The sequence below is a fragment of the Eulemur rufifrons genome, chromosome 19, assembly GCF_041146395.1.
Source record: "Eulemur rufifrons isolate Redbay chromosome 19, OSU_ERuf_1, whole genome shotgun sequence".
Taxonomy (NCBI): Eukaryota; Metazoa; Chordata; class Mammalia; order Primates; family Lemuridae; genus Eulemur; species Eulemur rufifrons.
The window spans coordinates 96000550-96024636 of NC_091001.1; the positions used below are offsets into that span (position 1 = coordinate 96000550).

General features: G+C 38.7%; 2 protein-coding genes across 2 annotated transcripts in view; one reads left to right on the forward strand and one right to left on the reverse strand.

The window, feature by feature from the left end:
* SELENOI (selenoprotein I) overlaps positions 1 to 20627 on the reverse strand; it is a 34774-nt gene extending 14147 nt beyond the window's left edge. Inside the window, exons 1-4 of the mRNA XM_069494382.1 lie at positions 20568 to 20627; positions 5171 to 5239; positions 4593 to 4701; positions 2530 to 2604 (exon numbers count right to left, since the gene is read on the reverse strand). Of these exons, the coding sequence (XP_069350483.1) occupies positions 2530 to 2604; positions 4593 to 4701; positions 5171 to 5239; positions 20568 to 20624 (310 nt within the window). The 5' untranslated portion in view covers positions 20625 to 20627. The remainder of the gene's footprint in view (positions 1 to 2529; positions 2605 to 4592; positions 4702 to 5170; positions 5240 to 20567) is intronic.
* The window catches only part of ADGRF3 (adhesion G protein-coupled receptor F3), a 34974-nt gene continuing 31509 nt past the window's right edge, over positions 20623 to 24087 (forward strand). Inside the window, exon 1 of the mRNA XM_069494380.1 lies at positions 20623 to 20739. Within this exon, the coding sequence (XP_069350481.1) occupies positions 20623 to 20739 (117 nt within the window). The remainder of the gene's footprint in view (positions 20740 to 24087) is intronic.

Here is a 24087-nt window from a genome sequence, read left to right on the forward strand (position 1 = left end):
ATCTAGAATGCCTTTTCAGACAAGATGAAAGGTGAGAGGGAACATAAAGAGTGAGCTGGATTTCAGTAGGTAAGAGATAAAAGAGCATACTCTTTCAGGAGGAGGGAGTGCTATCAGCAAAAAACACTGAGATGGAAAAGCACAAGGCATGTTCAGAAAATGCCAAGTAGTTTGGCTTGACTAGAAACTAGTATGTGAAGAGAGCAGTACATAAAAAGGCTAGAAAGGAGGTGTGAGCCAGTTTAAAAGTTTCAAGGAGTATGGGGAGTCACTAAAGATATCTGAGTAGGGAAATGACAAGAATGAAAGCAATACTTAGGAAGAATCACCTGAGTCAGTGTGACTGACAGACTAGAGAGAGGGACACTAACTAGTAGGCCTAAATTGACATGGAATGCTGTGGAATGAAAGGCTGGGGGCAAGTGAGACATCAAGGAGGTGAAAATGACAGAATGCAGCAAAAGATAAGATGTGAGACCTAAGGAGAAAAAGACAATCTCCAAAGTTTCTAGTCTGGGTAACTAAGAGAGTGGTAGTGTTAACGGAAAGAAGTTAGAAGCAGCAGCAAGCCTGATGGAAAAGATGCAGAGGACAATTTTAGATACTGAAGTTGAAGTGCTGGCGGGATATCCACATGGTACTTGTCAAGCAACTGAATCCAACGGTACTTGACTAGCAACTCAGAAGCTAGAAGAGGGCTAGATATAAACATGGGAATCATCTCAAGAAAGAACGTTAAGTGAGAATCAGAATTACCAGGGGAATGAGGAAAAGAGAGAGTTAAGGCTAAAGCACAACAGAATGCCTTCATTTAGGGGCAGACACAGAGAAGCCTGTGAAAGACAGCCTGTCCCACTGAATTAGAAAATCCCCCCCCCACCCCCACCCCCACCCCCCGCAAAAGAAATAGTTTTGTTAACTAAGTGCATTAGAATTAGGCTACTTGTAAAGAGTCAGATTTAAGGAATTAAAATTCCTATAATTACTGAGTTTACTGTGCTCACCATAGAATTATCCCCAGTGCCTAGCTCAGTCTGTGGCTGAGGACCTTTATAAATATTGCCGAAGGAATATATGAATGTATGAAACCCAAACTCCTGCCCAAACACTACAGATCTCTGTTATACAGCGTTGGGAAATTTTTGCTTTTAAGTATCTAAAATATTTTCTAAAAGCCTTCTTGTTATTCATTGAGTTCACAATTTCCTATTTTCAGTGCAACTCCTATGCAGTTGTTATAATATTGGATTCATGAACTACCTATTAGGTTTTATACATTTTTTCACTGAACTCATTCCAGCTCCACAAGTCTGAGGTCCAGATACATTGCAGATTTTTTTTTTTCTTAAAAAGGTAATTGAGGGCATATACCATATATTACAAGAGGACCCCCCCCACCCCCGCTAGTAGGACTTAGGGCAGCATCCTGTGATTAAACACATTAATATTTCTGCAGCAAAAACCACAAATAGTCTCACTAAGTAGAATAAAGATTATAAACTGCCTCGTGTTAGTTCAAGACAGGTTTTGCAACAAGTAGTTCATGTTAGGTCAAGATTTTTGCCAGAAAATTGTGGACCTGAAACAATAGGTAGACGGTATTAAATACATCAAAAGTCTCTATTTCTCTCGGCAGTCCTTCACAACGAAATCTTTTAGCAGCACTTGAAACCCTGCTCATCTTTAACAAAAATGCACAAAAGTTTCCACCTAAATATGTAACTTTTAACTAAGCTTCCCCCAATTCTAGACTTCACCAATGTCTTCCTTCTCCAAACTCTTACAGTTTTGGTCATCCACCATGCCAGCATTTAATCATGTAGCAGGTTATACTGGTTTTATGAGAACAAGTCACTTTTCTCTAAAGAAAGCTAAGTGACTTGAAGTCAGGGTTTGCTATTTTACATGCTTTTAAAAACTCTTTACTGAGCGCCTACTATGAGTTAGGCAATGTTCTACATACTGGGGATAGAGCAGTGAACAAAGCAGTACTCACTCTCATGGAACTTAACACTTTAGTTAGAACAGACAGACAACAAATAAGCAGGCAAGTAAATATCTGCAAATATTTGTATTGCTTCCTAAACTTAAGCAAAAATGATGTCTTATTCCAAAGATTGGCAAATATTTTTTATTAAGGGCCAGAGGAGAAATATTTTAGGCTTTGTAGGAGATGTGCTCTCTGTTGCAACTACTCAACTGTGTCTTTATTGCAGGAAAGCAACCACAGACAATATGCAAAGGAATAAGCTGTGTTCCAATAAAAGTTTACTTACAAAATAGGCAACGGGGCAGATTTGGCCCACGAGTAGTAGTTTGCCAACTCCCGTCTTATTCTGTGAATCCCTAGCAATGAATGACAATATTTTTCATAGAGAAACTCAAAAACATATTTATCAATTTTAACAGGATACTAATAAACTCCAGTTAAAAATGAATTAAGCATAGGAGAAAATGTTAATTTAGTGGGTGGCTCTCCTTGCTAATTCACTAGCCACTGACTAAAATGAGTATTTACCACTTTCTTACCTAGAGTGTAGGCTATAAAGTTGAGGATGCCCACTACAATCCAAACCCAATCAGGTACATGCTTGTGACCTGGTGCTGCAAAGGAAAATAAATAAGATTTTAATACAGTTTAACTAAGTACAATAGTTCTTATCACAGCATATACTGCATGAGAAATGTTTCTATTTGTTAATTAGAGGTTAAAGTACTTGACAATATATTTTGAATGTAGAACTAGGTAAATATTAATACATATCAGGAAATTCTGACAAAACCAAAGAAGTAACTCCTCAGCCCCTCATAAACAGCATTTATTTTGAGCTTTTATCATAATTCAAGATTGCATGTTCATCTTTACTTGAAAATCACCTATGTGCCTAGAATAAAAAATAATACATTTCTGGAATTTAAAAAATGACTGTTTTTAATCCTTGTTTCTGATTATACTATAAACATGTATTGAGCCTTCACTGTATGCTTTCTTACCATTATCAATTAGCTAAACAAAGACTGTTTGATTTCAGTATAGATAGATTACCTCAGCTGGATGATTTGGGCATCAGAAGCATTCTGAAATGTCTGGACCTCACTTTTTTTCTCCTATGACAAAACAACTGATAACTTCCTGAGTCTGGGTTCTAGTCCTGGCTCTGTAGTCAATCAGCAGTGTGACCTTAAATACATCAGTTAACCTCTCCTGTCTTTTATTTCCCAAATACACTGGGAATAGATGGGTTATCTGGTCCTTCAAGTTCTATGATTTGGGAAAATAAACATTTATGTATTTTTAGTTTCCTTAATAACTAAGTAATTAATCTTATTTAGAGTAGTCAGGGAAAATATTTCTATTTACAAAGATACATTTTTTGGGGTGTCATGAGGATTAAAAAAAAAATATATATATATATATATATATATATATAAATAAAGAACACATTACCCAAATCATTCTTAATGAAATTTAACCTTACTTATCATTCATGTGGTACTTTATGATCCTCTCATCCTTCAAAATTAGCACGTAAGACTTCAATGACCATATAACATGTACAGAGGCTATGGCTGAAAGTTTTAGTTGATAAAGTTCAGCGTATGTATAGTTTCAACATTCAGAATTTCTATAATATCAAAAGTTCTAAGTATTTGAAACTCCAAATTTTCCTACAAAAACAATGTCAGTTGTTCTTAGTTTCTCCAGGTCAGTCCACAAGGGTCTGCTGAACCTACAAGATGAATTGTAACACTAAGACTCCTGACTATATCATTTATAAGTATTGGAAAACAAATTCTCTTAGAATGCAATAAACACTCATCTATCTCCATCTCTCTATTCCTCTCAACTCGATCAACTGGCTATGCAATAAAAAGTAAATCCTGTCTCCCACTATCCCCTCTTCAGCCCAAATATACTCCAGATTCTTTCCCATGGCCTGGGGCAGAAGCTGGGTGTGGGACTAAGTGAAGACAGGAATAGGTCTGAGAGAAGATGCTGGAGCAAAGGGTGGATGCAGGCTGAATGCTGGCTCCAAAAGTACCTCCTTCCTCTCTTCCCGAATAAGGGTCTGGACTTGTCAATAAATATTTAAGGTCTAAGAAACATTTTCAGAGGAAACTGGGAGTTATCAAAGGCAAGTAGGGACGCTGAGCAGAGGGAAAGATCCCACTTCCTTTAGAAGAAAGGGGATTTTTCTCCCATGATTGAAAAAGGGGATGGGGAAGGGATATTCCTGGAACTGACAGGTATACTGGGCCCTGCTTGCATTCATTTTCAGGCAAAGTTTCACAATCTTAATTTTCTGTCTTCACATAAATCCATTTATTCTTTGCCAAACCTCATTGCTTTTTAGACAGCATATCTATATTCAATAGGAAAGCTGGTGTTCTATTTCTAGAATTTAATGGAAACATAACACTGTGAAAACACAACTTAGCCTTTATATACAACTTTGACATTTTACACACCAATGTAATATCCAAAACTTTTTAGAAATACAAGCATTTTAATAGAACCAGAAAATATCCAGCCACATCTCATTTTTCTCTACTCAGACATTTTAAATTTTATATTAAAATAGTATTCTTACCTGAAGCATAAAAGTCAGGATCAAAGTATGCCACAAGCAGAAAATTGAATACAACCAGCAGAAAGCCAGAAAAAGTTATCAGATTGGGAGCCAGCCAAGTAGGAAATACCTATTTTTTCAAAATAATTATAAAATAATTAAAGCAGAGGAATATCTATCCAATATATACCACAACATACAAATTTAATAAATTTTACAATAAAAGCTATAAATCTCAAAATCTCAAACATTATATGCAGGAGTTATATACATTAAAATGTAAACCATAATCTCCATTAGTATTTCTTATTTCTTTCTGTCTTCTACATTTTAAATAGCTCTATAATCAGCAAACTTTTACAATCATAACATTAAATCTACTTTAGAAAATTTTAAAAGGCATTTTACAAAAATGATAAATCAGAGTATAAACTTATATTTCAACAATGAGATAAATCAAAACATCTGTGACTAAGGGAATGGTAGTTTCTCTAGAAATCTTATTAAACTGAGAGCTACATCTATTACACTCCATAAAATAGGTTAAAATATTTAAAACTTAGCTAAAACAAAAAGTATATGCCTATTAATTATCTTACCTTTACAATAGTGTTCCAAAATGGATGCATGATATACAGAGAAAGTGGATTGGTATCTACAGCACTGTACTGTTAAGAAATGCAATAAAATATTCAGAGTTAATGCTTGCCTGCTAGAAAATAGAACAATACTTCTCAAATGAAAGTACTACAAAAATAACCTGGAGAATATATCTCCTTATTTGATGTCCTTATCTAAGTAACAAAACTGGAATAGCAAAATAAATGGGGCAAAGACTGTCAAGCATAGTCAGATATTACCTTTATGGGGTGAGGGAAGAGCCACAGGGGAATTCTAAATATCAACCCCAAATCATGGAATTAATCATACAGGCATTATTTCATTAGCACATACTCATCCAGAGTGCAAATTACCAGGATGATCACTGATTCATCCTTCTCTCTCAATCAACTTTTATATTACAGTGTTTCAGTACAGAAATTTATGTTACTTACATGTTCTCACTTATTATACAGAATCAATTAAAACGTACACTGTGTGCATTCAAACACTGACCACACACGCCTTCTCAACCTCCTTTATCCCTCTCAACTTATAGGAATCTAGGTGTTTTTCCCCTCCATACCATTACTAATACACTTACTGTGTGACCTTGGGCAGTTTACTTAACCTATCTGCTTTAGTTTCTTCACCTGTAAAATGAAGATGATAGCCCTTACCTCAAAGGATTGTCATAAAGATTCCATAAGTTAATACATGTGAAGCCTTACAACGGTACCTGGCCCACAGTAAGTGCTACATAGGTATTAGCTATTATTATTAAATGTGTTTTGAGTACCAAAGGAAAGAATGACAGATCCCTCTATAGCAGGAAAGTGGACTGCATAAATATGCAAAGATCAAATAAAGTTGTGTGGTAATGAAGCTTATTCTCCAATTACTGAGCTATTTAGTAAGAATTCAAAGGAAATTTTAACAGATATACATATATAAATATGTAAAAACTTTAAGAGTCATGTTGATAACTTATTCATCTGACACACACTGGTGTATGTAGGAAGCACTCCACTAGGAATTGGGAAGAAGGGATATAAAACTGGTAACAGCTAATTCATACCCCCAAGAAGTTCACAGCATTATCTGTGATAATATTACCTAATTCATTCATCAGACATTTAAATGATGTTACACTAGTCAAATGTTTGAAAAAGTTTTGGTTATGTTTTGTGTTAATGCTTAGTATGTATATAAAATAAGTAGTAATCAGTTGAGTATCTTTTAAAAAATCATAAAGATCAAAATTTCTTCCTGAATGTTTTATGAATATGCAATAAATAACTTTCAGTGTTTCAAGACTTAAAAGTGTGATGGAACAAAAAAGTAAATAAAATGTTTAAAATACTGCTAGCAATTAAGAGTCAACCAGTAAGTCAAATGTTTAGTCAACAGATTCCATGTCTGACGTTCTTCCACTTCTCCAACCCATTCTGACAAAAATGGGATAGCTGAGACAAAAGATTCGAGACAGGTGGCAGTAAGAAAATGATGATGGACAATGTGGCTTGCTTCTACTGGCCAGAGTCAGAAGATACAAAGCTGCATCCAGACTCTCCGCGAGAGCCTATTTAAATTAGTACAGTAGTCCCCCTTATCCAAGGTTTCACTTTACCCATGGTCATCCAAAGTCGGAAAATAGGTGAATACAGTACATTAAAATATTTTAAGATGAGTGCGACGCGCACTGTCTTGGGGATGGACATGCTTGAAGCTCTGACTCCCAGTGCGGGCGTGGGGGCAAGGGCCATATACGTAACCTAAACATCTGCACCCCCATAATACGTTGATTTATAAACAAATAAAGAAAAATATTTTCAGAGACAGACCAAGTTCACATAACTTTTATTACAGTATACTGTTATAATTGTTCTATTCTATTTTTAAATATTTCTTATTGTTGTTAACTTCTTATTATGCCTAGTTTATAAATTAAACTTTATCATATGTATATATGTAGAGGGAAAAACAGTATATATAGTTCATCCCTCGGTATCCATGGGGATTGGGTCCAGAACCCTCTGCAGATATCAAAATCCACAGATGCGCAAGTCCCCCATATAAAATGGCATAGTATTTGCATATAACCTATGAACATCCTCCCATACGCTTGCTTTTTTCTTTTTTTTGTTCACTCCCATAAACTTTAAATCATCTCTAGTAATAGATTACTTGTAATACTTAATACAACATAAATGCTATATAGCCCAGTGCAGTGGCTCACATCTATAATCCAGCACTTTGGGAGACCAGGGCAGGAGGATTGCTTGAGGCCAGGAATTCAAGACCACCCTGGGCAACACAGCAAGACCTTGTCTCTACAAAAACTAAAAAAATTAGCCAGGTGTGGTGGCACGCGCCTGTAGTCCTAGTTACTTGGGAGGGTGAGGCAGGAGGATGGCTTGAGTCCAGAAGTTCGAGGCTACAGTGAGCTATGATCATGCCACTGTACTCCAGCCTGGATGACAAGAGCGAGATACTGTCTCTTTAAAAAAGAAAAAAAAAAAAGCTATGCAAATAGTTGTTATACTGCATTATTTTTATTTGTGTTTTCAATTGCTGTATTATTTTTTATTGTGGGGTTTTTAAAAATATTTTCAATCAACGGTTGGTTGAATCTATGGATGTAGAACCTACCTATGGATAGATAGCCTACTTACTATAGAGGGTTTGGTACTATCCGTGATTTCAGGCATCCATCGTGGCTGTTGAAACACATCCTCCAAGGATAAGGGAGGACAATTGTACTATTGTTCTTACAAAATTTTTACTAAACTTTCAATTCTTTCTAAACTTTCAACTTTCACTTGCAGGGTACTCTACTCCACATAATAGATATCACTACATTGGAACCTCAGCAATATGAAGGAGTTCTAAACAGGATCACCCAAATTTAAGTCTTCAGACCTGCAGACCTGCAACCAATATGAACCTCTAAAGGCTGCCGATGATAAGGTAGGAGGGCCCTCACCTGTTTCACAAAAGTCTGCACCCAGAACCACATGATGTAGTTAGCAGGTTAGATAAGCTGGAAAATCACCCATTTCAAGTCCCCCATCTACTACAAAGTACAAAATCTACGAAGTTCAAATCAAAAGAACATGGTTTAACAAATCACATGAATACCTAATATGGTACACAACGTAACTGTACAATGTTCTTAATTCAAATGTTTGCTGAACTGAGTCACATTCAGCAGCTTTCTATAATTTCAATTCAGATATAAAAGAAGGTCTTTAACGAATGGTATTTTTATTTGAAAAGCTCCTCTATTTAAATTCTGAAGCTTCAGTGCTAAATCTCCACTTTAGGAGACCAGAAGTATGAAAAGGAAAAAAAAAGTATGAAAAGAATATAGAACTAAATACAAGGACAGTTACCTAATCGGATTTCAGTTTGTTAACATTCAATAACAGCTGATGAGCTCAAGTTTGGCAAGAAAAGGTTAATATAAGATTACAAAAGGCAACAAACAATAAACCTAAACAACACTCTGTGCTCTAGACTTACAAACCTGGTATTGAAATTTCAAGGTCACATATCACTTGCTATAAACAAACTCTAAACTGTCTTGTGCATCATTAAGAGGAAGAATGATTTAAATCCTACACATGCATGAAAAAAAATCAACAAAATACAAACTTTTAAAGGTGTTAAACTAGATTTTATTTATTAATGCTTGTCAAATGTATTAATATTTTTATTTTCCATTGGAATGATGTTTGGCATATAGCAGGAAACGAGAATCAGGAAGGTGATCCAGTTAAGACCTACCGTGACTTGCCTGGCTCTACAATCTATAAATCCAGGCTAAATTAGTGCCCTGGAAATGGCTTGAGGACCACAGTCTGAGTTTGAGAGAATCTTTCCGAGGCAAAACCCTCAGAACCATAAGAGTGCTCAGATTAGGCTATCTAATCCAACACACCAGTGCATGTCTAACCACCCCCTGCCACCCCGGACAAAAGGAAGAGGACCAGTGGGGCAGGGAGTATACCTAGTCAGAGTGGTCAAAGATGCTTCTCTAAAGAGGACACGTTTAAGCTGAGTCCTAGAAGATGAGAAGATAGTTAGGTAAAGAATGTATGTATGAGACATAATAGTGAGTGAAAAAAGCCAGACGTTAAAGAGATCATGCTTTTATAGATTCCATTTATATGAAGTTCAAAAATAGGCAATTCATTTATGGCAAAAGAAGTCATAATAGTAGTTTGGTGAGAGGGACCAAATGGGGACGGACCTTCTGAGGCGCTAGAAGTAATTCCAGTAATTCCGTATCATGATCTGGGTGGTAACTGCATGGGAATATGCATGTGAAAAATTCATTAAATTATACACTTAAGATTTTAAAGTATTATTTATAAATAATTTATACTTAAAAAGAAAAAGAGAAAACAATGACTATATGTGACTGCATTTGTGTGTTGGGGGTAGGGGATCACATGCCAAGAAATACCTTCTAGGCAGGGAGAACAACATAATGTACAAAGACCATAAAACTAGAAATATTTGAAATACTGAAGGAAGGCCAATGTAGTTACAGCTCAGTAAGGAAGGAAGAGTGATATGAAATAAGATTGGAAAGGTGATCAGATACCACTCAGCAGGACCACCATGAGCTGGATTTTATTCTAAGCTCAATGTGCATATATTTTACACACACATATACATATATACACACATTACATATTTAATATTTTTAAAGGATCATTCTGACTTTGTATTTTTAAATGATCAGTCTAGAAGTATAGAAAATGGACCAGAGGGGGACAAAAGTACAAATGGAGGGACCAGTTAAAAATTGTTAATAGTTCCTCAGGCAAGTGACAATGTGTTTAGACTAGAAGCAGTACAATGACTTCTAAAATACTCACAAAATATGCTGTGAAGTGCCTATTTCTGAGACAGACATTAGAAATGTGAGTCTCCCCACCGCCCTTAATTTAGGAAGGAACTTGACTCCAATATAAGGAAAGCTGTGAAACCACCTCCTTAGACTTAAAAGTATTTCCTTTATACAGGTACTGTATTTAAATCCCTTCTGTGTACTGGTAAGAAAACTGGACTGACACACCTGCACTAAATACTGAGTTTTGGATAACTTATTAATCACACTGAGACCACTGTCCCAAGTAATGCTCTATTATCCATAAGAAGCAGATTTCCCCTGCTTTGACTTCCAATCAATATAAGGCACTGGAACAGAACTTTTACTATCAAATGATTTTTAACACAAGACCTGTGCTTACCTATCTGAAATATAAACTTAATATTTATAAAAACATATTTAGTTAACTGTGGAAATCCATAAAATGTGGCTTGAGTTAAAATAATAGTTCATAAACTGCATATTGTTAATCAAATCATTTCCGGTGTAAGCAAACTCAAAATGACATTTCTGATTTTTTAAAATTGTTTCCAAAATTCTTGAGTTCAAAATCATTTGTGGCTGTTTTGTTTTTTGAGGAAAAAGCAAGATAGTTCACAAATGAGTTCACTGTATGAATTATATTTATTGCTCATACCACCTTTCTAGACATAATGAAATAAACACTCACTATCAACCTCTCTTAAGAACTCATCAGAGAAAAAAAGAAATGTCAACTCTATTTTTTCCCCTTCCCCCTACGATGAAGCTCAATGTCTAGTATGATCCTGGTGTGGTACTGGGGTCAGTCCCTTGCTGACAGGTCTCATGACTCAATCACATTTAGGTGTAAGTCTTTACAAGGCCAGAATCCATTGTGGTTCACACCTGTGAACATTCTGGTTCACATATGTGAACAATATGTGTTCTACCACTCCCAGAGCAGAGTTCTTTAACAATGGTATTCCACTCCTCTGGGCTAGTTTTACTTGCATCTGGCTAACTTATGTAGTCCCAGCTACTTTAGGAGGTTGAGGCAGAAGGATCACTTGAGCCCAGGAGTTTGAGGTTGCAGTGAGCTACAATGACACCACTGCACTCTGGCCAGGATAACACACCAAGGCCCTGTCTGAAAAACAAAGACAAAACAAAACACAAAAAACATAAAACAAGAGATCCCAATTATTAAAAATTGTTATTCATTCAACAAATATCAAGGAAGTCAAAAGAGATGCTGTTCACATACAAATGTGGGACTCACTAAGCCCTGGGTTATAAAGAAAGGGTTGACAGTATGGAGAAAGCTTCCCAACCTGATCCTTTCTGCTTCTGGTACAAAGTAGCTCAATAAACATATTTGAATGTTTGCACATATAAACAAATAAATGCAAGCACTACTTTGCATATTTACTTAAGTAGTAGTATAGAACTAATCTGTCAGTGATGAGAGGAAGTGTCAGTCCCTTCACCAAATCTATTTTGCCCCAGGATCTAGTCCAAAGCAACTTTCAATTTCACAATGGTAAGTTTCTCTTACTCTTCTCCTATTAAAATTCCATGTTTTATGGTTTCCAAAGGATAATTAAACCTGTTCCTTATCAGACATAAGGGAAAATAGGTAGATTATCCCTTCCCATTTCACAAAGAAGAGGCCATAAAATTCAGATATTAACACGGTTATTAAACAGGACGGTCTAAACTGTAAATCATTTCTGAGTCCAATAAAAATTATGCCATCTCTGAGTACTTCTATGAAACTGATCATTTTGTTTAAACCAGACTACCCTGTCCCAGCTCAAGTACAACCATGAGCTACCTAGATCCGAAGTACTGAAATCAGTATTCTCACAACATCTTCCAATACACATTTTTCTGTCTTCTGATATAAGGCAGACACATCCTAAGATGACCCCCAATGAGTCACACCCATGTGTAATCATTCCCCGGCCTTGATGGTTCATTCCACTCCCTTGAGAGTAGAACCAATAGAATATAGCAAAGGTGATAGATGTCGCTGCCTTGACTAGGACACATAATATGGCAAAGGTGGTGAGATGTCACTTCCATAACTATATTTTGTTACGTAAGACTTCATCTTAGCAGTTTGGAGAAGAGTCTCCTGCTGACCTTCAAGAAGCAAATAGCAATGACACGACCTCTATGGAAGAGGACCCCAAGCTCTGAAGGGGAATGCAGCCTGGCTGACACCAGGCTGACACCATGCGGACCACACGTGCATGACACACACTCCACGCACTACGTGGGACACACACATACCACGTGATCCGTGCACAGTGTGCCACATGTGCATAACTCGCGCTCTGCGCCCCGTGTGCAACACGCACATACACGTCATCCACGCACCAAACACCGCACACCGTGGATGACACGTGCATAATGCACAATCCGCGCACTGCGTGGCACATGCGCATACCGCGTGACCTGTGCACCGTGTGAGACACACGCATACCACTCGATCCTCGCACCATGCGGCCTGGTAAGATCCTGAGCAGAGGAACCAGCTAATCAATGCCCAGACTCCAGACCCATAGAAACTGTGAGATAATAAATGTGTACTGTTTTACAACACCAACTCTGTACTAATTTGTTAATCAGCAATAGAAAAGTAATACACAATTCTGAAAACACTAATCATCATCTTCTCACCAGAGAGATACCTTGAAGCTCAAAATCAAGACTACCTGATGTTTGAGTGCCAACATATAAACATTACAGTAATATAACTTCTTACTCTCTTACGTTTGTTTCTTAGTTTTATTAACTATGAGGAAAGAAAAAAAGCTCAGAGCAGTCCTGAGCTTGTGAGATATGCAAAATTTATCAGGGAGACCAGATTAGTAAGGGACTTCAGTGATGTCCCCACCCACCTAACTCCCCATCCACCACACTCATGCTTGGGGGCAATTGTTTAAAGTGATTTTGTTCCAGACTAGCTGTCTCACCCATTATCTTCATGCAAACATAATCAATAGCTTAAGCTATTTTAATATAATTCCTGGTAAACAACTCAGGAACTGCCTCTTCTTTTCTCTTAAGAATCAATCCACTTGTAACTGCTGCTGATCCGAGTGTACATTCAGAACAACTTGTATCTATATGCTCGGGGTTACAATCCTCATGCTTGGCCAAATAAACTCTCTACTTATGTTAATTTTGCCTCATGCAAACATAATCAATAGCTTAGGTTATTTTAATATAATTCCTGGTAAACAACTCAGGAACTGTCTCTTCCCTTAAGAATCCACTTGTAACTGCTGCTGATCTGAGTGTACATTCAGAACAACTTGTTTCTATATGCTCGGGGTTACAATCCTCATGCTTGGCCAAATAAACTCTCTACTTATGTTAATTTTGCCTCAGCTTCTTCCTTTTAGGTCAATAATTACTTTTCAGGATTATTCAACAATTGCTATTTCTTTGATGCAGTAGTTCTCAAAGTGGAGTCACCAAACTGGATGCAAATTCTTGGGCCCAACCCAGATCTACAGAATCCAGACTTACAGTGGGACCAGCAATCTCTTAACAAACCCTCCAGGCAATTCTGATGACTACAGCTCTAGTGAAAATAAACATTAATGAAATTCCCTCAACTTCTGAGCTGAAGGATAAACCACCAACAGTTTAGTGGTCAACACCTATTATCTCCTTATGGTGACTTGAAATACTGCATTTTAAGCAAGAGGCAAAGTATAATAAAATTCAGCAAAAACTCACTAAATGCCTACTAAATGCAAGGCATCACGCTACCAACAATCTACTAAGATAGGTAAACTCCAAATCTAACCATAAAATGCAAAAAAGGGAGTTATGTTAACCCTAGGACAGAAATAAAAAGTTTCTTAAAGTACTTTTATCAATACAGGACTTTAAGAACTACACCCACAGAGAACATGATTCAGCGAGCAATGAGATCTCATTTCAGTGAATATTGCCATTTATATCTGCTAACAAGTCAGAGAGAAGAAGCTGGTGAGAGAAGCCTGAAGGAGACTTAAAGCAATGAGACACATACAAGCAAGTCATGATGACAAACAGGTTTGCTTACTAGACTTCAACATGTAAGCTCTAACAAGAGATCTGAAGATGAGACAAAAGGAGAGGTAATATAGTGAAGGAACTTGAAATCGTCCTGCCTCAGGCTCTGGGGTAGCTGGCACTACAGGTGTGCCACCACACCCAGCTAATTTTTTTTTTTTTTTTTTTTTTCCCAGAGATGAGGTCTTGCTGTGTTGCCCAGGCTTGTCTCAAACTCCTGGCCTCAAGCGATCCTCCGTCCTAGGCCTCTCAAAAGTGCTGGGATTACAAGAATGAGCCACCGTGCCTGGCCAGAAGTTCTTAACATTTAAGCATTACAGCAGTTAAAGAAACAAGCCATCATCAGTGAACTGCTATTTCAGAAGGTAGTAAAAGATCCAATTCAAGATGTTTCCTCCAAATAGCACCTAAAAATGTTCTAACCATCTTCCAACCACTGAATCTGTTTCTCCCTGTTACTCTGCAGAAGTTTCCCACCCATCCCTCTCTCACGCCTTCAGAAAGACTCCTCTGTCTCTGCCAACTGCAAAAATAATTCTTTCTACGAGACATCTATAAATCACTAAGACCACCAGAATATTTTTCAAGCCTTATTAATGCACTTCCAGGGAAGAGAGGGCAGTTCCCCAAATATAGTCAGGTTGATCAAGGTACAACTCAAGATAAGTTATGCTTCAATTAACTGTAACATATCCACATAATGCCATAATTAACACACTGTATTGCAGTCAGCTTGTAGTCATAATAAATCAAAATCAAAAGATCAAGAATTTCTCATGCTGTTTCTATTGTGGCTCAAAAGGAAAAGTGTTCTAATCTTTGAAAGCATTACAGAAATTTCCTCCAATAGGGGATAACATATTCACAAATGATATTTCTTTACAAGAGGTTTCCTTTGTTTTAATTCCAAGTCTATAAACCACACCTTCAAGGGGCCCCATCCACCAGAAGTGCCCTGAGCAAAAGATTGTTTTAAAAAAAGGAAACAAAAAAAGCATTATAGTATAAGCCTTCACAAAACCCTGTCTCAGTGCCTGCCACCTCTATCTACCCAGTCATCCTACCAGAAGCTGAGTCATCCCAGACTCCTCCTCATCTTTCGTGTGGCCCCCTACACCACCTCCAGCTAGTCAGTTATGATGTTCTGTCAATCTTAGGTGGTTTGGTTTGTTGTTGGTTTTTTTTTTTTTTTTTTTTTTTGAGACAGAGTCTCACTCTGTTACCCACCCCAGATAGAGTACAGTGGCGTCACTGCAGCTCACTGCAGCCTCAAACTCCTGGGCTCAAGCAATCCTCCTGCCTCAGCCTCCTGAGTAGCTGGGACTACAGGTATGCACCACAATGCCCAGCTAATTTTTCTATTTTTAGTAGAGACAGGGGTCTTGCTCTTGCTCAGGCTGGTCTCGAACTCCTGACCTCAAGTGATCCTCCTGCCTCAGCCTCCCTGAGTGCTAGGATTACAGGCATGAGCCACCACACCCAGCCAATCTTAAGTCTTAAATCAAGGATCACAGGGATGAGGCAGGTAAACTGAACAAAGCAGACCTGCATGAAACATATGGACTGGTAGGAAAACCGCAAACTAGAAAACAAATACCTTTCTTAACGAGGTCAAACACTACTCAGCTTCAGCTGATTCTTGTCAAGACGAAGTTCAGGACAGTGTTGTCCAATATTCTGGTTTATCAAGAGGATCCAGCAATCTGGATCTTCATGGGGAAGATACTAATTTTTGAAACAAAGTAAGTGTGGGCCAAATTAAATATATCTGCTGGCCAAATTGAGTGTGTGGATTAGCCAGTTTTGACCCCTATCTTTAGAATTGCTACTCCTTCCTTTCTATCCCCACCACCTTAGTTCAGGTCTTCAACATTTCTTACTTAGTTTTATGCAGGAGCATCCTAAAAGGTCTCCAGATCACTCCTGCCACCATCCTTCTTCTACAAGCTGCCAGGGTGAGCTTCCTACAACTCAAATCTGATCCTGTTTAAAATTCTTTAGTGGCTCCCCAAAACCTACAGCACTACAATGTGCCTAAGAATCACTTGACATTTACTTAACATGCAGATTAACAGCAATCTATTCAATCTGAATCTCCCAAAAAGGGCCTAGGAATTTGCTAGTTAAATATCTTCCTGAAGTGATTCTGATGCCAATGGTCCTTGAACCACACAGTGATCTACAGGGTCAACCCAGAAGTCCTTTATAACAAATCATCACCCTCTGACAGGACCACACCTCCCTCTCCAGTCTCAACTCCTGCCACTTCACCATTAAGCCTCAATACCTTATCTAACTTCTTGTGATTCCCAGAAAATACTCTCTCTGGCCTCCACCTCTTTGCACTCCATTGCTCTCTTGTTGTGTAATGCCTTTTCTCCCCTCTTAACCTGGTAATACAAACTTGTTTCAACTTACAATGGCTTCACTTACAATTTTTTGACTTTACATTGGTGTGAAAACCATATACATTCTGTAAAAACTAGTGCAATATTCTCTCGAGATGCTGGGTGGCAGCAGCAGTGACCTCAACTCCCAGTCAGCCACATCATCACAAGGGTAAACAACCGATTCTCTATTGTGTACTGTGTTGCCAGATGATTTTGCCCAACTGTAGGCTTATTAATGTAAGTGTTCTTGGGCATGTTTAAGGTAGGGTAAGCTAAGCTATGTATTAAATGCATTTTTGACTTATGGTGGGTTTGTCTACAACATAATCCCATCATAAATGCAGAAGCATTGTATTGGGGCCTACTCAGCCTTCATCTTTCTAAGGTGAGCTCTGCCTTTACCTCCATACCCTCTAAAGCCTTTCTCAACTCTAAACCCCACTCCCTGGAAGCTGCCTCCTTTCCTCTCCCATAGCACCAGCATTTACCTAACTGCACGTATTAACTATTTGTAACTGTTTTATTTACATGTCCATATGCCACCAAACTGAGTTCTTTGAAGACAGGAATTTCAGCTTAGCTTAATTCTGCAGCCCCAGTGCTATATCTGACACTGAGCAGACCTCAATAAATGCTCATTAAATAAACAGACAGACTGCATGAACCAGTAAGGTTAGAGGCTAGATTCTAGTTCTTCAGCATTGCCATCAAGATGCAAACAGTCTCTTTAAAACTTCTTAATTGTAATACTAATAAATTCAGAATTATCACAATTCATGCAATCAGGTTGTTGTTGACAGTCAAATTAATTAACTACCATAATAGCAGAAACCAATTCATCATGAAATTATATTCTTGAAACCAAACAAGGTATTTCACAGAACATTTCCTCTTTGAAGCAAAATGATACAATTCGAAACTAGCTGCTACACTATCAATTAAAACTATGCTGGCCTAGGGCTGTGGTTCAAACCAGTAATCCTAGCAATTTGGAGGCCAAGGCGGGAGGATCGAGGATGGCTCGAGGCCAGGAGTTCAGAATAACCTGAGCAACACAACAAGACCTCACCTCTACAAAAAAAATTAAAAATTAGCCAGGTGTGGTAGCATGTGCCTGTAGTCCTAGCTACTCGAGAGTCTGCCAAGGGCATCACTTGAGCCCAGGAGTTTGAGGTTGTAGTGAACTACGATCAGGCCACTGCACTCTAGCACAGGAAACAGAGCAAGACACTGTCTCAAAAAATTAAAATTAAAATAAAAAAATATAAAACTATCTGACCTTCCTTAGGTCAGATCAGGCAAATCACAATAGCAGTTTCACCCTTAGATAAATGGGAAAAATCCCTGAACTACAAAGATCTGTTCAAAAGAAAGGATAGGTAGAGGGGTGGAATGATAAGCCTCATGAGGTTGAAATCTCTCAACATAACTGTCTGAAGTCACACTAATTAATAAGCAACAGAGAACAATGATAAACACCTGACATCTCCACATACAAAACAGAAAAAGCATCCTTCCGATTCCCAGGTGTACAGCTCCTTCTACCATGCTTCCAAAATGGTTTATAATCTTTATAATCCTTTCATTCCTTCAATATTCATCAAGCACTTCCTGTTCATGGTACTGTGCTAGATCTTGGTCATATTGAACAAGATGGCTATAGGCCCTGTGCTCCCAAAACTCGTGTCTTAACAGAGAAAGCAGACATTCAACTATAATAATTACACAACTGTTTCATAAAATTGTGTTAAGTAACACAATGGAGAATGCAAGTGTTATGAGAATATACAACATGGAATCCATTCCATGCTTTCTTCTGTACTGAACATCAATTGTCTTATAGTTTCTTACTACAGAAACCTAATTACCACTCCAGGGGTAACGTGTGTGCATCCCTTCCAGGGGTTATTCAACTGCCAGGTTTCCAACTGTGGCTCTCAGATTTACCTCTAGGGAAGATACAGAAATTAAACTAGTTCAAAAGTAATTTTTCCACTAGTTGTTTTTATAGTATCAGTTTTCCTTTACGTCTCTTTGCTCTATTATAAAGGGTCAAGGAATAAAAATCTTTTGAGTGTTTTGAGTCCTTATCTATTTGTGAAGAAAAAAGACTGGTTCAATTCAACAAGCATTTATAAAACACTCAGTATCTGAAGACAACACAAGGGGAACGCAATGACAGGAAGAAAATATCTCTAGGTGCAATTCACACTACAGCAAAATCCACACGGATTTTTCCTCTGGATACTCCTAAATTCATATTTTTAATATGAATGAAGTATTGAGTAAAGAACCCTCTACTAAAAGAATTTTAGGTTATAAATTTGTGCTCCTCTTATTTCAAGGAAGCTTCATTATAACTAAAATAATATCAACATATTATATTTTAGTGGACATTGGACACTTGCTAAATTGACCTTTGTTTTCCAGGATGATAGGAAATCTACAGTCAGACACAGGAACTGAGTCAGATAATGAAATAGGGAAAAAGATCAGAATAGAAAATTACAGTGAGATTTCTGGTAAATTACAACACTTATCTAGTTGAAAATGTAAATCTAGGGAAGATTGCAAATAAGAAAAAGGAGATTCCCTGTTACAGACACCAATAACAATGAAACAGTTATTCTATTGGCACTTAGAAAGTCAGATCCAAGTAAGGAAGAAAATGTTTTATATGTCAATATTTACAGTGCTGAACAAATAACAAAAAGGGGGTAGAGCTTAAGACAAAACAGGAGGTATCTGGGTTAACGGTCTTCTGAAATGAAAGTTGTAAAGCCCTAGTCTGAATTAGTAAGAAGGCTTTGGAACCTCTTTCCACTTAAAATCTTAAGATAAGTTATTACCTCAGTTCAGAACGTATGGCACAATATTGCTTGAAAGCAGAGAAACATACTATCTGACCTTCTTAAGGTCCCTTACAGTTTTTTCAATTCCAGATAAACAAAACCTATGATTATTTTTTGCAGTTATTCATTCATTCCACAAACATTTATTGGCTGCCTAGTAGTATGCACATAGCACTGTGCACAGGCCACAGTGGTCCAGAAGACTAATCTAATCACTTGGGCATTATATTCTAATGGGGAAACACACTAAAGCAGCAATTCCATAAACGAACGGAGCACACTTATGGGGAAAAGGGGTGCTTAGGGAAGGCTTCTATGAGGAAGCAACATTTAAGCTAAGATGTAAGATGTGCAGATGAACAGGTAACAAGGATGAAGGGTTAAGGCCCATATTTCAGGCTTGGGCGACTGGATGGTTAGTGGAGTCATTCACTGGTAAGGGAACAGCAGAGGAGAACCAGATTTGGAAGAAAGTTGACAACTAGCATTTTCTGGGGGCCCATATGTGCCAGGCACCTCCCAAATCCTTGCAATCATTTTGCCCCCTAGAAACTCTTATTCTCAGTTTAAAAGAGGAGCTGAGTGTGGTTAAAATGACTTGCTCAAGGTGAAATAAATTAATTTGACTTTGGTATCAGGTTTATATGTACTCAAGCCCGCGCTCTTTCCACTACACAATTCCTTCCTATATAAATTTATTTCATCTGGTAGCCCCAGCGCCACAGCTATTGCTGGGGAAGCCTCTTCACTGGGAGAAGTGGAGTGCATCAGCACTATGGCCTCAGTAAGTCACTCTTCCCGGGGCCTCAGCTGCCAAATGATCATCTCCGTCTCTGAAGTTGTATGCAAGAAAAGCGAGTAAGAAACTTCATTAAAATGAAGACAATTAAGACACTACAGAAGAAACTGCATCTTTTCGAGGGACTAAAAACTAATAATAAATAATAAGTTTTAAAAGGGAAGAGAATTCTCTCGCTGTATTATCGTCCAGCGCTCTCCTAAGGAAAAGGAAATCTCCCGGCAGGGTACCCGAGTCGGGGCGTCCGGCCTAGGGTGTTCCCACGCTCCCCGACCCCGAATCCTCAGGACTCGCAGCACCCCGGGAGAAACGCCCGCCTGCAGCCACGCGGCACAAGGTGACACGGACCGCGCTGGCCCCTCAGCCTCCTGGGTGAGGCCGGGACCAGAGAGAGGGGCGTCCGCCGGCCCGCGCTACCTTGTACTTATCAAAGCCAGCCAGCTGCTCCGGGCTCACGTATTCGTAACCAGCCATGACGACCCGAAAACCGAGCGCCCACTCGGCAGCGACTCTCCGCGACGAGGCGATGAAACACGAGCAGCACCACACCGAATGGGCAAGGCTGGCAAGGTCTGGGTTAGCAAAGAAGGTAGAAGAGCCGCGCTCCACCCACCGCGCACGCGTAGCCGCCTCTGCCACTTCCGCCGCCTCCCAGCACGCAGGCGCAGCCTATGCTTCTCTCCGCCCACCGAGGGAGGGGCGCCAGCTCGCTGAAGCGGCCCGCCTCCCGGCGCCGGAGCCGTCCAATAGACGTGGATCAGGCAACACTAAGTCCCGCCTTCCAGCTCTCTTCGTCGCTTCATTTGCTAGCGTCAAAATTGGTGAGCTGAGGTAAGGCAGAAGGAGAGGTGAAAGGTCAATATCCCAGCGGGCTTTGCTCCCTGTCCCGGGAGAAGTGGGGGTGCTGATATCCCCGTTTGGGTGGGGATCTGAGGCTACTCTTTTAGTACTGGGAGTAGGGGTGAATGCTTGCGAGCCAGATCAGCAGTCCCTCAGGTAAGAGGACGTAGTTCCCTCACTACGGTAAAGTAAAAGGAAAGAGATCTGTGCCGCAGGCCACTTCCAGCTCCTGGTACGGTGCTCTGCGTGCAGTAGGAGTCAGTAAACGTAGTTTGATGTGTAGAAGGCCGAGCTGCTGCCGGGCCAGTGGGAGGCTTGGTGGGAGACTGCAGTCAGCAGGACTCGAAAAGCGGTTGGGAGGGCCTTGGGGACAAGCCCCTCAGCTCAGTCGTGCTGGTGAATATTGGACCGCTGCATCACACTCCGCTTCATCAAGCCGTTCCGAATTAAGAATGCTAATGTCTCCTGACCTGATGAAAGCAGTGATCTTTCCGTCTCGACGAGTCATTAAGTGCGTTTGCAAGAAGTGTTTTTATGTAACTACAGCCCAATTAATTGTAGAAATGGCCAATGTGTATTTAATCATAATCAAATTTAATAATACTTGCTACTTTTTACTGAACGCCTTTTATGTGGCGAATTTCACATGCATTATCATCATGACAACACAATGAAGTGGAAGGCACTATCCCCACTTTGCAGATTAGGAAATAAAAATTCAGATTACATAACCTGCCCAGAGTCACTTAGTTACACAGCTCTAAAATGATCAATTCAACATGAAATGAGCTCTGTGTTATTGAAAACCACTACCTCAGGGAGCCTCTCAATCTCTGGGTCTCTGAAACAAGGGCGATTATTTTGAGACACTTTTATATTCCTTACATTCATTCATTGAACAAATACTTATTGGGGGCCCATGACAGGTCAAGCACAATATTATTTCTGCATATGTCTTATCTCCCCTCCTAAAGTATAAGATTCTTCTAAGGTTACAGATCTAAAGCATCCATTTTTCCTTTCTTTCTTTCTTTCTCTTTCTTTCTTTCTTTTCTTTTCTTTTTTTTTTTTTTTGGAGACAGTCTCCCTCTGTTTTCTGGGCTAGAATGCAGTTGGCATCATCATAGCTCACTGCAACGTCAAACTACAGGGCTCAAGTGATCCTCCTGCCTCAGCCTTTCGAGTAGCTGAAAAAAATTTTTAATAAATTTAGTGTATCCTAAGTGTACAGGGTTTATAAGTCTAAAGTAGTGTACAGTTGTGTCCTAGGCCTTCACATTCACTCACCACTCACTCATTCATGCAGGGCAACTTCCAGTCCTACAAGCTCTTTTCATGGTAAGTGCCCTATACAAATGTACTTTTTTTTTTTTTATCTTTTATATTGTATTTTGACTTACCTGTTCTATGTTTAGATACCAAATACTTACCACTGTGTTACAGTTGATTACAGTATTCAGTACAGTAACATGCTATATAGGTTTTAGCTTAGGAACAGTAGGCTATACCATGTAACCTACATGTGTAGTAGGCTGTGCCATCTAAGTTTCTGTAAGTACACTCTATGATATTCCCACAACCATGAAATTGCCTAATGATGCATTACTCAGAATGTATCCCTGTCACTAAGCAATGCATGACTGTATTTTCCCAAAATTCCATGAATCCTAGACCTGGCAGGCACTGTCACTTGGAAAGAGAAAATAGTCAAATAAACAAATATGCCTTTGGAACCGGATCACCTTCCTGCTTCCTCTTTGGCAAATTTTATTCCGGGAGGCATTTTTCCCTAAGGCAGCCCAGAGCGGCCAGGGACTTATTTATTAATGTATTGGCCTGGCTATTCCCATCCATGGCCTGTGCTATGTGTTCCCTCTACACCAAAATACTGAGCGTAGTTTATTGTTGCCTTGCTTCCCTTGTCTGCTTTCTCATCCATTGAAGTTCATCTCTTCTACATCTCATATACTCAAGAGCAGACAATTGACTTCCAGAACGATAATCATAGAAAATATCAATTCATGCTAGAAACAATACTGGCATCTTTGTAATATAACCTGGAAGACAAAGTGTTTTAATTCCTGGAGTTCCTGTTTTATTAATATTTAGTCTGAATAAGAGTGTCAGATAAGTGGAGATAGCTAGAAAATTGGAAGTTAAGGGCTAATATAGTTAATAACTCCAGTATAAGTTATTGAAGTCATAAAAATGGGCAAGGTCTTCCAATGAAGTTTTTAAAAAGATATTGATATGGTTCTCATTTTAAAATAAAAATAATACCTTATACACATAAACTTTATGGTTCCCAAGCAACTTAACATCACTAGATCACCCTGAGCCATGGCTGGATGGTTGTTCCAGTTGTACAGACTGGAACAATGGAAGAGTTACAGATCTTGCCCAAAAGTCACCCAGTTCGTGGTAAAACTGGAATAGGAACACAGGTCATCAAACTTTTAGTTGAATAATTTTTCCACTGCACCATGCTTCTACAAGTTACCATAGTAAGATGTTAAAAAAAAAAAATTCACAAGTCAGTTTTTAGTCAAGACTGAGGGGAGGGGAAACTAGCAAAAAGCTGAAAAAAATCATTAAGTTGCTTATTGTTTCTTTAAAATAGAATGCCCTGGCTATTGTTAACCTTCTCAAGTAGGGTTTTGTCTGTCTGCTTTTTGCTATATTTTGTATTTTTCAATCATAATCCTCCTAGGTAAGGATATATAGAGAACTCTATTTGAGTGGGTTATCAATCATATTCTTTATCATGAAAAAAGTCTGTGCAATATAATGAGATTCAGCATAAACTAATACCTCCTACCACCCATATTGGTGGGAGAGCATGGTGTCTCTGCTATTCTGTGACTACCAGCTTCCCAGTGTTTTATGGGCATTTTTTGTGGTCTTAACCTTTTTGTGGTCTAACTAAACAAATACTGTCAGTAGTCATTCAAATTCAAGAGAGACGCAGGGGCCCAGTGTCATATGAGGTAAAAGTAAAATCACAGGTCTGGTATTTATTTAAACTGTCTACATACTTGCCATTCTTATTTTGAAGGTGAGTGATTGTTTATTTTAACCATTACTCATGAGCATATCT